The sequence below is a fragment of the Labeo rohita genome, unplaced genomic scaffold, assembly GCF_022985175.1.
Source record: "Labeo rohita strain BAU-BD-2019 unplaced genomic scaffold, IGBB_LRoh.1.0 scaffold_1518, whole genome shotgun sequence".
Classification (NCBI taxonomy): Eukaryota; Metazoa; Chordata; class Actinopteri; order Cypriniformes; family Cyprinidae; genus Labeo; species Labeo rohita.
In genome coordinates, this window is record NW_026127690.1 from 3647 (window position 1) to 16978 (window position 13332).

Consider the following 13332-nt stretch of genomic DNA (forward strand, 5'->3'; position numbering starts at 1 on the left):
TCACTTCAAGTCCAGAATATGCTCAGTCAAATGGCAAAGCTGAGAAAGGAGTTCACATTCTCAAGCAACTTCTAAAAAAGGCTGCTAACAGTAAGTCTGATCTGTACCTTGCTCTGCTCAATTACAGAACCTCTCCGTTAGAGTGTGGCATGGCCCCGGCTGAGATGTTGATGAATCGGAAACTTCGCACTACATTGCCGTCTTGTGCCAAACGAAAAGGAAATGAAATGTGAAAATGAAGCAGAAACTCAAGCAACTGAAAGATAGACAGAAGTTCTACTATGACAGGGCTACAAAGCATCTACAACCATTGGTGAGGAATGATGTTGTCCGAATCAAAGATGATGAGAACTGAAGCAAGAAAGCCACAGTCATGCAAGAAGTAGCTCCAAGATCTTATACTGTGAAAACGAATGACGGACAAATCTTCAGACAGAACAGACGTGATCTGATAAGGACTGAAGAAGAAAGAGAAGACCTGAATCAATGCAATGCAAGATCTGAGTCAACTGCATTGTCCACAACAAATGACTGCAACACTGATTCAAACAACTAAACACAAATACCAGACAATCAGACATTTACACTTAGAAGATCTACAAGACACATTAAAAAGCCAGATAGATTAAATCTGTAAGAAACTGAGACTGAGTTAAAATGTTATTCTAAGCGCAAATCAAGATGTTTTATAAAATAATACTAAGTTACTTGTTTATGTTTATTTGAAGAAAGGGGGATGTGATGATAACAATTGATTGTGCCACTAGAGGGCAGTGTGTTCAGTGTTATGTGTTGAATACGAAAAAATAAAAGATAGAAAAAAAAAAAGGGTATGCATGGAGAAGTAATAAAAAGACAGACATTCTAAGACTGCACTGAGAGTCATTTTATTAAAGAACATGAACAAAACAATCACTGTTCCTCTGGGATCAGTTTTTGAACCCCTCCTTTTCTCCATTTACACTACATCACTGGTACCCATCATACAGGCCCATGGTTTCTCCTATAGCATTGCTATGCTAACGATACACAGCTCTGTCTTTCATTTCAACTAGATGACCCAGTGGTTGCTGCACGGGTCTCAGCTGCCTGGTGGACATTTTGGCATGAATGAAAGAAAATCACCTACAGCTCAACCTGGCAAAGACTGGGATTCTCGTCTTCCCTGTCACTTCTATTCTACAGATTTCACTATCCAGCTACATTCATTAACAATTACAAGTTTGGTCAGAGTTCTTGGTGTAATGTTTGATGACCAGCTGACTCTCAAAGATCACATTGCAAAAACCGCTTAATCATGCAGGTTTGCATTGCACAGCATCAGAAATGTCAGGCCCTTCCTAATGGAGCATGCTGCACAACTACTTGTCCAGGCCCTTGGCATTTTTAGGCTGAACTACTGCAATGTACTTCTGGTTGGACTTTCACTATACATGATCAAACCTCTATAAATGATTCAGAATGCAGCAGCATGACTATTCTTTAATGAGTTCAAAAGGGCCCATGTCACACCTCTCTTTATCTTGAATATGCTCTTCTGCAGATTGTTTGGTCAAATTTTATGCATAGTGAAGATATTAGGAATAGCAGTAATATGTTTCTTACACCTCTTAATAAACGAACATCTTCTTTTACTAGAAAGGTTAAAAATAAATCTAGACAAAAGATGATATTACCCAGGCTTAATGATGCCCTTTGGCAACAAATGAAAGAACAAGACTTTGCACTGAACAGAGCACTTAAATCAGGACATAGTAATGATAGGCACATTTTTACATCTTACAAGAAATAAAGTAGTAAAATATAAGAAAGGCTAAAGCTGAGTTTTCTGTTAGAATAATAGATGATGCAAGGGGTAATAGGAAGATGATTTAGAAGAATATTTATAAATTGACCAAGAAAAACTGATCATAGACAAAGTGAAACAGAACTTAAAATAAATGGAATTTTAATTCAGGATCAATAAAATGTTAGAAAACATTTTTAATATTAATTATTTTTTTAATTTAGCGGAGGAACTGTCTAAAAGCTTCTCATCTAAAGATATTGTGTGTAGTCCAATCAATCAAAATAAACCAACTTTGAGAATATATGAAATATCCAAATCTTAAGTTATAAGTATTATATGTTTTTTAGAGCTTTAAAGGGAAGGAAGTATATGGATTAGATACTGCATTTTTACAAAACATACACAGATATTTTAGCTTGTCCTAACCCATTTAATTAATCTCTTAACTGAAGAGTATAGTTGACATCTGCAAAACTGCAAAATTGTATGTTCTTTTCACAAAAACCAACAGTGATTACTCTATTATTTGTTAAAGGAGCAAAGCTCAAGATTGTTTCTGATTTTAAACATATAGGAGTAATTTTTTAAATCATTTCAAAAGCATGCCAAAAAGGTAGTCAATAATATTACATTTAATTTGGCTAACTTCAGGCATATAAGAATATACCTAACAATAGAGGCAGCAACACTTTTCATAATGTTTTTCTCATATTACATGTTGTTTTACTAGTTGGTCACAAGCAAGCACAGCAGTTTTAAAATCAATTGCATCTCTTTACATTGCATCTCTTTTTTTTTTTATCAGATATAGTTATCATTATTGCAACATGGTTCAAAAACATAATTTATTGAGTTTTGATTATATTAAACATCTGGTTGATGCTTGATTTTTAAGTTTTGGTTGTGCACCTCCCCTATGATGCCATGTTTATAATGTAGAAGGACAATAATGGCAGAGCAACAAGAGCACTTATAGAGGAGACTGTTGTACAGTTTAGGCGTGGGCCTACAACATTTGAATGATCAGTCTTTTCAGCTAGAGCCATTAATTACTGGAATACTCAACTGAATTAAGATGTAGTACAAATTATTCAACATGTAAAAATAATTTCAACCCGGAAGACGAAAAAAGGGCAAAAAAAAGCTCAAAATTAACGACTGCTAATAATGTCTTCTTTAATGTGCAACACCAACACCTCTGATAATAAATAATAGAAAAGGTAGTTTGGGGGTTCATGACGCTTTAAAGGCAGCAGCTGTCCAGGATGGAGCGGTCCTTAGCCTATATTTCTTTTGCATTTCGCCACTTAACATTGCAATTTATGTAATTTACTTATGAACTCTTTTGCCGGAGCTACTGGCAACCCTGCTTAGAACATGACATAAGCACTCCAATGAACTGAAAGCAAAAGCTGAATTACGACGAAGCAAGCGTCTACAGACTTTTTGCGAATTATATATGTGAAATCAAACTACATCCGCTGGTAAGTAGCTGTATTACTCTTTTATAAAGCAACAGTGATTTGCAGTATGAAATGATAAATATACTATAGCTTAAAGACATGTTTGTTGTTTGTTTTGTTAAGGCGGTCGTCAAACAGGCTGTAGAACAAATGTCTTTTATTTAAATTATGGTTGCTGTGGTAGTATACCCGTTTTTAAATCCATTATCTTCAAAGTTAAGACTAGTTACCATTTGTAAGCAGTGGCGTAGCAATGCTTGAGCCAGTGCGCGCATATTGCAGTGATTACGGTAGTTTCAGGAACAACACAGAGAGAACGCGCTTGCAGAGCGCTTTTCATTTAGACGCCCAGGACTGAGAGATAATACAAAATGCTAGTGAATTTTTACTTGCTTATTTATTTGCATTTCTGCTTTAATATCCGTGTTATTTATTTGTGACTTTGACGGTTGTCTGTTACAATATTTTTTTAAATATTCACCTTTCAAATAAGTGTTTTATGTAGATGAGTTACAGCAGAATTCGTAGAAAACAGACAAAATAACGTATTTAGTCTTTCTAAATACGAGAACTGATTTTTAATTCGTTTTACTGTTCAAAAGTAACAGTTATTCTTCAATGAATGTTTTGAAGTTAATGTGCACCCATTATATGAATTAAAAATATATATATACTTTTTTGAGATATAAGATATTACTGCACTTTAGAGGGGTATAAAGACCCCATTTCTAATAAGTAGAAAAAAAACAATGATCAATTCTAATTCAGGACATCCCATACTATACGCACACCACATATGAAACTATTTTACTGCAGCATTTTTGAGATATGGGGCATTATTACATTTTAGTGGGGTATAAAAACCCCATTTCTAATAAGCAGAAAAAAACAACCACCAGTTCTTATTCAGGACGTCCCATACTATACACACACCACACATGAAACTATTTTACTGCAGCATTTATGAGATATGGGACATTATTACACTTTAGAGGGGTATAAAGACCCCATTTTTAATAAGGCATTTTAAGGGTAATAATGTCACATATCTATAAAACGCTGCAGTGAAATAGTTTGAGATAATGTGTGCATATAGTGTGGGATGTCCCCTATAAGAATTGGCCATTATATTTTTCAACCTACTAGAAATTAGGTCTGTATAGGGCTCTGAAGTGTAATAATGTCCTATATCTCCAAAACACTGCAGTAAAATGGTTTGATATGAGGTGTGGATATAGTGTGAGACGTCCCCTATGAGAATTGGTCATTATTTTGTACTACGTATTAGAAATTTGGGGTTTATAGGCCGCTAAATTTTAACAATGTCCCATATCTCCAAAACGCTGATATGAGGTGTGGTTATAGTGTGAGACGTCCCATATAAGAACTGACCATTGTTTTTTTCTACTTATTAGAAATGGGGTCTTTATAGGCCTTTAAAGTGTAATAATGTCCCGTATGTCCAAAACACTGCAGTAAAATGGTTTGATATGAGGTGTAAGTATAGTATGGGACGTCCCGTATAGGAACTGACTATTGTTTTTTTCTACTTATTAGAAATGGGGTCTTTATAGGCCTTTAAAGTGTAATAATGTCCCGTATGTCCAAAACACTGCAGTAAAATGGTTTGATATGAGGTGTAAGTATAGTATGGGACGTCCCGTATAAGAACTGACCATTGTTTTTTTTCTACTTATTAGAAATGGGGTCTTTATACCCCTCTAAAATGTAATTATCTCCCATATCTCAAAAATGCTGCAGTAAAATGGTTTCATGTGTGGTGTGTATATAGTATGGGACGTCCTGAATAAGAACTGGTGGTTGTTTTTTTTCTACTTATTAGAAATGGGGTCTTTATACCCCTTTAAAATGTAATAATGTCCCATATCTCAAAAATGCTGCAGTAAAATAGTTTCATATGTGGTGTGTATATAGTATGGGACGTCCTGAATAAGAACTGATCATTAATTTTTTCTACTTATTAGAAATGGGGTCTTTATAGCCCTCTAAAGAGTTACAATGTCTCATATCTCCAAAATGCTGCAGTAAAATAGTTTCATATGAGGTGTGCATATAGTATGGGACGTCCCCTATGAGAATTGGCCGTTATTTTTTTCAACTTATTAGAAATGACGTCTGTATAGGCCTCTGAAGTGTAATAATGTCATTATTCTTGATGTCATCTTTATGATAATTATTGATTACTGATTCTGACTTTTAAACCTATTGTAAACTTATTTTGCTATTTACTTTCAGTGCAGACATTACACCTAATGAATGCACTCAAAAATAACAGAAATTATAGAACAGTGACAAATGAATACACAACTGAGGGATTTAAAATGAGTATATAATTTATTTTGTCTTCCATTTGCATATGATTTATCTGTAAACGCAACTAAATTTACAATGACTGTAAAAGAAGAAATATACAGAAAACATTATTCAAAGAAAGACAAGTGTCAAAGACATCGCACCTATAAACAATAAGGAAAACAAAAAGTACAACACACCAGTCTCGAAACATGACACCTTTTTATATCACATCACAATCGCGCTGGGCTTTTCAAGAAAAGCGCTCTGAAAGCGCGTTCTCTCTGTGTCTGTACCGTAATTATTATAATATGAGCGCACGCTAAAATAAATCGCAGCTGGCTTGACCGTGTTTTTCTGAACCGCGGCTTTGTGTATTATTATTGTTAAAGGATCCTCCTACTATTGCTAAAATAACAATCAAATCGGAGCAGCGTCATTTCTGCCTCCACGTTCATAGAAATATTCATTACTACAGAGATTTCAGTCTGACTAAACGATAGACCCACTAGACTTCACTATCTCCCTTGCACGGATTTTTGTTCATTTCCGCCTTCCGCCATTTCCCGATCACTCGCTGATTTATTTTCCCCGATCACAGTTGACTTGCAAATCGGGCTTCAAATCCTACACTTGGCATTAGCAGCGCTCACAACAACACCCTATAAACCTTGAATTTCCCTCGTATCCTATTCATAAAGACAAACATCCCTTGAAACCACACATCATAAGACTAAACAACAATGGAAAAATAATATAAAGAACAATGATATACAGTAAAACAAATGACTAATCAATTAATAAATCAATGAAATGAGTATATAAATGGCTATAGGCCTAATGATTATTATAAATGATTATATGATTAAATAGAACAATAATACGATTAAATGATAAATGATACTAAAGGAATGAATGAATGAATAAAAAGAGTATACATGAATATAAAATAAAGTAAAACACAACACAAATGAATGATTGCTCTCTTAAGCAAAACACCCAGTTTGCATTTGAGGATCTTTAGATCATTCATATTCAGTTCTATATGGAAGTGATGCTACAATAAGCTTTGTAAATCAGCTAATGTGCATGTGGTTTTACATGTACTGTAAATATATTAGATTGTTACTGAGTACTGTAAATATTATTATTAAACCAATTTTTTTATTATTGATCACATGGTTATTAAATGTATGCAGTTCATCTGCTTACCGCCTAGGCTACTGACATTGATGTGGAGCCTGAACAGTATTCAATGATATGCTTAGACTATGAGAACATGAGATGCAGTGAAAGTGCATCTTAGATACAGGGTCACAAGACCACTTTGACAAATATTTGATGATAAATTTAAAAGTAATGACAAAAGTTCCAATTTAAAGAAAAAAATTGTGTAAAATGTGTAAATGTGTAGTGTAAAATGATTATATAATACAAATTAAGACAATATGTTGAAAGATCACAGACATAAGCACAGGATGCAGTAAAATATGCATCCTCAAAATGAGTGTTGTTTTAGGTATGCAACATTTGCTTGCCATGTACATTTATAATCTTTAAACAGCAGCTTGGCTCCTTAGTTAAAAAGCAGATTATAGTTACATAAAAACATTTTTCAAATTCATTTCATGCAGTAGAAGTCTCCATTTGACAAAATATTCAAATGTGTAGCCTAGATATATTTTTTATTGAGCTGATCATTTATTTATTTGCTTCCTTTTTTTTGCTTTCAACAGAATGGATATGCCTATAAGAACCTTCTGCAAATGTGATCTGAGATTTGAAGAATCTTGAACTGCAGTGACTTTGTCTCAGTTTAAAAAAAAATAATAAAAAATTAAGTCACCCATCAGACCATGTAATGTGATGTGACTGATGTGTACTAGTAGCACAACATGACATGTGACAAATGTTTCCTCAGTGCTGAAACTCCACTAAGATTTATGTGGCCATGTTCATTTTCCAGATTATGGTTTTTCTTATAATTATCCCTCTTGCATATAAATGTGTTTCTTCTGGATGTTCTCATGCTGAATATAAAATAGAAAAGCAATGCTGCCCAATGTGTGCTCCTGGTAAGACCGAAAATGCCTATCTTATGTACATGACATACAAATATTATATTTTAAATATTTATAGTTTTTTTTTGTCAGTACTCTTTATGATTATTGTTGGGTTTTTGTTGTTTGTTGTTACAAATACATATCTGTTAAAGGTACACTATGCAACTTTTGTCCCTCTAGCAGTTAATTATTAAAAACTGCATGTTTCTTGCGGAAGATAATTTTTTTTTTGGTTGTACTTCAACTCTGGTTCATGGCATCTATGTAAACACTGAAATCTAAAAAAGATGTCAGTGAAGTGGGTAAGTCTGAGTGGGTAATGCGGTTGTTTTAAATTATTTTGGATGAAAAATTCCTTGTCACAGGAATCTTACAGCGCATTATGACTGACAAAGTGAGTTTGTATGTTGTAAAGTGAGTATGTTGATTTTTCTTGTCGCCCTGTGATGAAACAAGCAATTAGATTTGAGTTTATAATACATATAAAACATGTTTCGGAAGATAGATTCACAATGTATTCACTAATTATTTACCTTTAGTTGATTTTGGACAAAAAAGTTACATAGTGTACCTTTAAATATTAGATCAATAGTAAAGGTAATCTGACTTTATTCAGCATAAAAGAATTTGCTTGTTAAAATATTGCCTAAAGCCACAAAAGTGCAGTTAACTGAAAACAAATTAACTATGGCAAGAACTTTGAAATACTTCTCCTTAAAATAGTACAAACATTGTTCATTTTTAGGAAACCGTGTATTTTGGCACTGCACAGATGACACCAGCACAACTTGTGTTCCATGTCCTGAATTCACTTTTATTGATGAGCCAAATGGTTTCATGAAATGCTTCTCCTGTACTGTGTGTGATGCAGGTGAGTATTTGAGTATTTCACCTTTACACCTGTTCATCTGGAAAAAAAAAAAAAAAAGTCCATTAATTTAATGTAGTATAAGTTGCTTCAGATGCAACTATAAAGGTATCTGCTAAAAACAAGTAACACAATGCATAATAGTTTCTACCGACTCATTTCCAACTTAGGCCAAGGTTTAAGACTGAGTAAAGCATGTACTCGGTCATCAGATACTGTTTGTGGGCCAATGGAGAGATTCTACTGTGTTGACAAAAAGAAAGGCAGCTGCATTTTAGCTGTGCCACACTCTGAATGTAGACCTGGACAGTATATCAAACAAGCAGGTAAATGATGAAACCTCTTTTATAAATAAACATGGGGAGTGGATGAAGTACTCTTTATTATTATCTGTGCTATAGTGGCAACAGAAGAGAGTTTTAGACAAGACAAACACAACAGTGACTGTTTGTGTCATTCATATGCTGACTGTCTCTGCAGGTACTGGCTCTACAGATACTGTGTGTGCTGACTGTACAGGTGACACATATTCAGATGGATCTTTCTCATCCTGTTTACCACACACAAAGTGAGTTCTGACTTATGCTGTTGATGTGTGCTGTTGGTCATCATTTTCCATCTGATCCTGGATATTATTCACAGATGTGAGGCCATGGGACTTACTGAAACAAATCCAGGAACACATTCATCAGACAGTGAATGTGGAAATTCCTCTGCTCCTACAACAACCATTGCTCTTAGTGTTGTAGTTGCTTTAATATCATTTAGTATAGTAGTAATAAGTGTTTTCGCAATTAAACATATTTTGAAGAGGAAGCAATCTAGTAGTTCAGGTAAGATATTTTCAGTTCCTTTAGTTTTTATGAGATATATAGTTATTTATCCTATTATAGATTTTTCTATGAAGATTCATCAACTATTAAAATTACCTGGAACAGATATACAAAACTGTAATAAAGGCAAATAATTGAGACACAAATCATTCATATACACAAGATATTGGTGCAGTTAGCAAAACATGGTGACTTAAACAGGGTTACATTATTAATATTTTTATTTTTATTTCTTTTCCTTTTCTTTATACAGGGATACAGGTACATGAAAGTTTGTTGCTTTATAATGTAAAAATTGTCATGGAAGAGAAAGGAAAAAATAAAATATTTACAGTGTTATTTACAGAAATGTCAGACTTTTGTTCTTCTTTTATAGGAAACAAAAAAACTAGATGAAAAAATCAGTCTACCAGGTAAGAGTAAATCATAAAACATTTTTCACTCATAGAGTGAATCAGCTTTTGTACACAATGAGAAATTTAAGTTGCATAAATAAAATAATAAATATTAATTGTGCTGAGCTGCATGATTATATTTTGGTCTCCTTTGGTTTGACTGTTGGAAAGCTGTGTTAAACATATATCATGTTTGTTTCATATTTATTCTTGTGTTTTCAGTTGTTGGTGGCAGGATAAATGTTGAGCCAGACACTTTGGAAGAACAAGTTACACTAAGGAACCTGAGCAACCCAACAGAAATGACTGATTCTAGCCTAAATGTGTGCAGACAGCTTGAAGACATTCCTGATGTGCCTGAAGTCCAGTGCTTGCAGGAAAAAACAGTTCTTGAAACAAAAACAACAAAACCGCAAATGACTCTTCTATTATGAATGTTATGGATGTAAATGAGATTATTTACTTTATTACTTTATGATGTTAAAATGAAACCTGAATTACTTGTACTTATGTGTACCATGCCTCAAAAAGAATATGTAGCACCAATATAACAAAACCCTAAATTATATATCTGCATTAATCATTTTGTATACATCGCTATGTCCAGCTACTTTTGCACAACTAAATGTTTGTGTATTTTTGTTATTTAATATTTTATTCAGGCATCCATAACATTGAAACTATTTTATAACAAACTCTGCTTTTTTTCATTTTAGTAAACAGTGTTTATGTTGGCGCTACAATGTTAATACAGACATATTGATCAAAGTGGTCAACGTGGACCAGATGCTTTGCACATAATTAACTCTTTTGCAAATCTAGCAGTGTTTTGGTGTTGTTTCCGTCCAGAGTGAGTATTTTGTGTGAAATACTTTGTATTTCTTAATCATGATATCTTCATTAAACTTTTGTCTTAATTAAGAAAAGAGACATTGCTATGCATACATTGCTATTTCTATATCGCTATTTCTGTCTACATGATTAAAAATAACATCTCTAGCACCATAATCTGGCTTGTAATTTCTGAAATTTACATGTGTAAGCAATTATGTAAACAGATTAGTTCAGGATCACTTAAGATAACAGACCAGCAGGTTTATGTAAAATGTATCCTGAAACTTACTAGCTGACAGACTAAGTAAGCAATGTTTGAAGAGCTGAAGCATGTTCAAAAGGTAATAAATCAAGCTAATGTGTCCATCTGTCTAAGCAAAACACTGATTAACACCTACTGCATAACTCTGATGCAATATATACAAGGGGATACTTTCCACTGTGCAAAGAATTGCACTGTTTTTTTTTTTTCAGCCATTCACAATCACAAGGTTTCTCATGCATTATTCAATACTGTTGCCTTCTCAACAGATAGGTTTGGAGATGTGAGAAACATCCCATTGCTTTTATTACTCTCTCATGTTGGTAAATGGATTCAATGATTGCATTCACTGGCTGGGACAATGCCAAATATGATGTTGATAAACATATTTTTACACCACTCAAATAAACGTGTGCAGTATCAATGTTGATTTCTTGTTCTTTTTTTTTTGTTCTCATCTGAACATAGTGTTCTTGAGTGTTAGCTTGTAACTAAATGCAGAGGGTGTGAGCAGGACAGTCTCACTGGACAATCATAACATCCCAAAAATATGCCTTTCTATTTTTCTCTCCATCCAACACCATTTACATATTGTTAGAACACAGGACAAAATGTAGGCAATCCATTGCAGTTTACTGCAGTTTAATGTGTTCAAGTTGTTGTGGGGAAGGGCTTAATTAAATTAACTGATGTCACTTGAACATTTAAACAATGTCAACAAAAACAAAATGTTTTAAACAAAAATTAGGATTGACGCACCCATTATTTTTAAGAATTTTGTTTTCTGAATCAGCAGGTAAGTAGCTACTTTTAGCCTTGATGTTTTGTCAGTACAGCCCCAGTTCATTTTGATATACTGCAAAAAACTTGAACTACAACATTTCAGAACACAATTTGCAACTGTCAGGAGTTTTGTTTTGTTTTGCAATTTGTTACTGTGAGGAGTGAGGAAACAAGGATAATCACAAACAACAGCCTTTAATAAACATCCAAGGGGAAAAACAGGCAGGCAGGAGACACATGTAGCACATCACATGAAGACATTCAACCCCAGCCAAGGGAATCACGGAACAGACAACACTTTAAATACTAAACTCAATGAGGTAATTACTAAACACAGGTGAATCAATTGGGACAATCAGGCAAGGCACAAACTAGGTCACTGGGAGCACATGGGGAGAAAAGAATAACGCACGAAGGCAATACATAGGCATGACATATCCATTTGTACATACAAGTGCATCTCAAAAAATTAGAATATAGTGAAAAAGTGGGAACAAAATTTTTGTTTGTAACTTATTTCAAACACTGAAACTTTCATATATTCTAGATTTATTACATGTAAAGTGAAACATTTCAAAAGTTTTTTTGTTTTAATTTTGATGATTAGAGCTTACAGCTCATGAAAGTCAAAAATACAGTATCTGAAAATATTAGAATATTTACATTTGAGTTTCATTAAATGTCCATCCCTACAGTATAAATTCCGGGTATCTCTTGTTCTTTGAAATCACACTAATGGGGAAGACTGCTGACTTGGCAATGGTCCAGAAGACAATCATTGACACCCTCCACAAAGAGGGTAAGTCACAGAAGGTCATTACTAAAAGGAGTGGCTGTTTACAGAGTGCTGTATCAAAGCATATTAAATGCAAAGTTGACTGGAAGGAAGAAATTGGGTAGGGAAAGGTGCACATGCAAAAGGGATGACCGCAAGCTTGAGAATAGTCAAGCAAAGCCGATTCAAACACTTGGGAGAGCTTCACAAGGAGTGGACTGAAGCCGGAGTCAACACATCAAGAGTCACCATGCTCAGACATCTTCAGGAGAAGGGCTACCAAGAAACTTCTGAAATAGAAACAATGTCAGAAGCATCTTATCTGGGCTAATAAGAAAATGAACTTGACTGTTGCTCAGTGGTCCAAAGTCCTCTTTTCAGATAAAAGTAAATTTTGCATTTCATGTTGAAATCATGGTCCCAGAGTCTGGAGGAAGGCTGGAGAGGCACAGAATCCAAGCTGCTTGAAGTCCAGTGTGAAGTTTCTGCAGTCAGTGATGATTTGGGGTGCCGTGACGTCTGCTAGTGTTGGTCTGTTGTGTTGTATCAAGTCCAAAGTCAATGCAGCCGTCTACCAGGAGATTTTGGAGCTCTTTATGCTTCCATCTGCTGACAAGCTTTATGGAGATGCTGATTTCCTTTTCCAGCAGGACTTTAGCACCTGCCTACAGTGCAAAGACCACTTCCAAGTGGTTTGCTGACCATGATATTACTGTGCTTGATTGGCCAGCCAACATGCCTGACCTGAACCCCATTGAGAATGGGATATTTTCAAGAATAAGATGAGAAACAGTCGATCTAACAATATACAGGCGAGCTGAAGGTTCAATAGTGCCTCAGCAGTGCCACAGGCTGATTGCTTCCACGCCACTCCTTACTCATGCTGTCACTTGTGCTAGGAGCAAGTAATTTGCTGTAGTATGTGCTGCCGACCAAGTATTGAATGCATAAATG

The 13332-nt window shown here is 34.6% G+C and overlaps 1 protein-coding gene across 2 annotated transcripts; it reads left to right on the forward strand.

Annotated features, from left to right (window-relative positions):
• The first annotated feature begins 2629 nt into the window (after positions 1-2629).
• Positions 2630-11244, forward strand: LOC127158489 (tumor necrosis factor receptor superfamily member 14-like). 2 transcript variants are annotated; one of them, XM_051101588.1, is made up of 8 exons: positions 2630-3273; positions 7302-7640; positions 8374-8499; positions 8667-8822; positions 8977-9064; positions 9139-9590; positions 9706-9742; positions 9947-11244. In XM_051101588.1, exons 2-6 carry the CDS (start codon positions 7517-7519, stop codon positions 9461-9463), a joined length of 819 nt encoding a protein of 272 aa, XP_050957545.1. In that variant the 5' UTR covers positions 2630-3273; positions 7302-7516; the 3' UTR covers positions 9464-9590; positions 9706-9742; positions 9947-11244. The 2 variants fall into 2 exon arrangements, with proteins under 2 accessions (XP_050957545.1, XP_050957544.1); XM_051101587.1 differs by having other exon boundaries at positions 9139-9742.
• The last annotated feature ends 2088 nt before the right edge of the window (positions 11245-13332 follow it).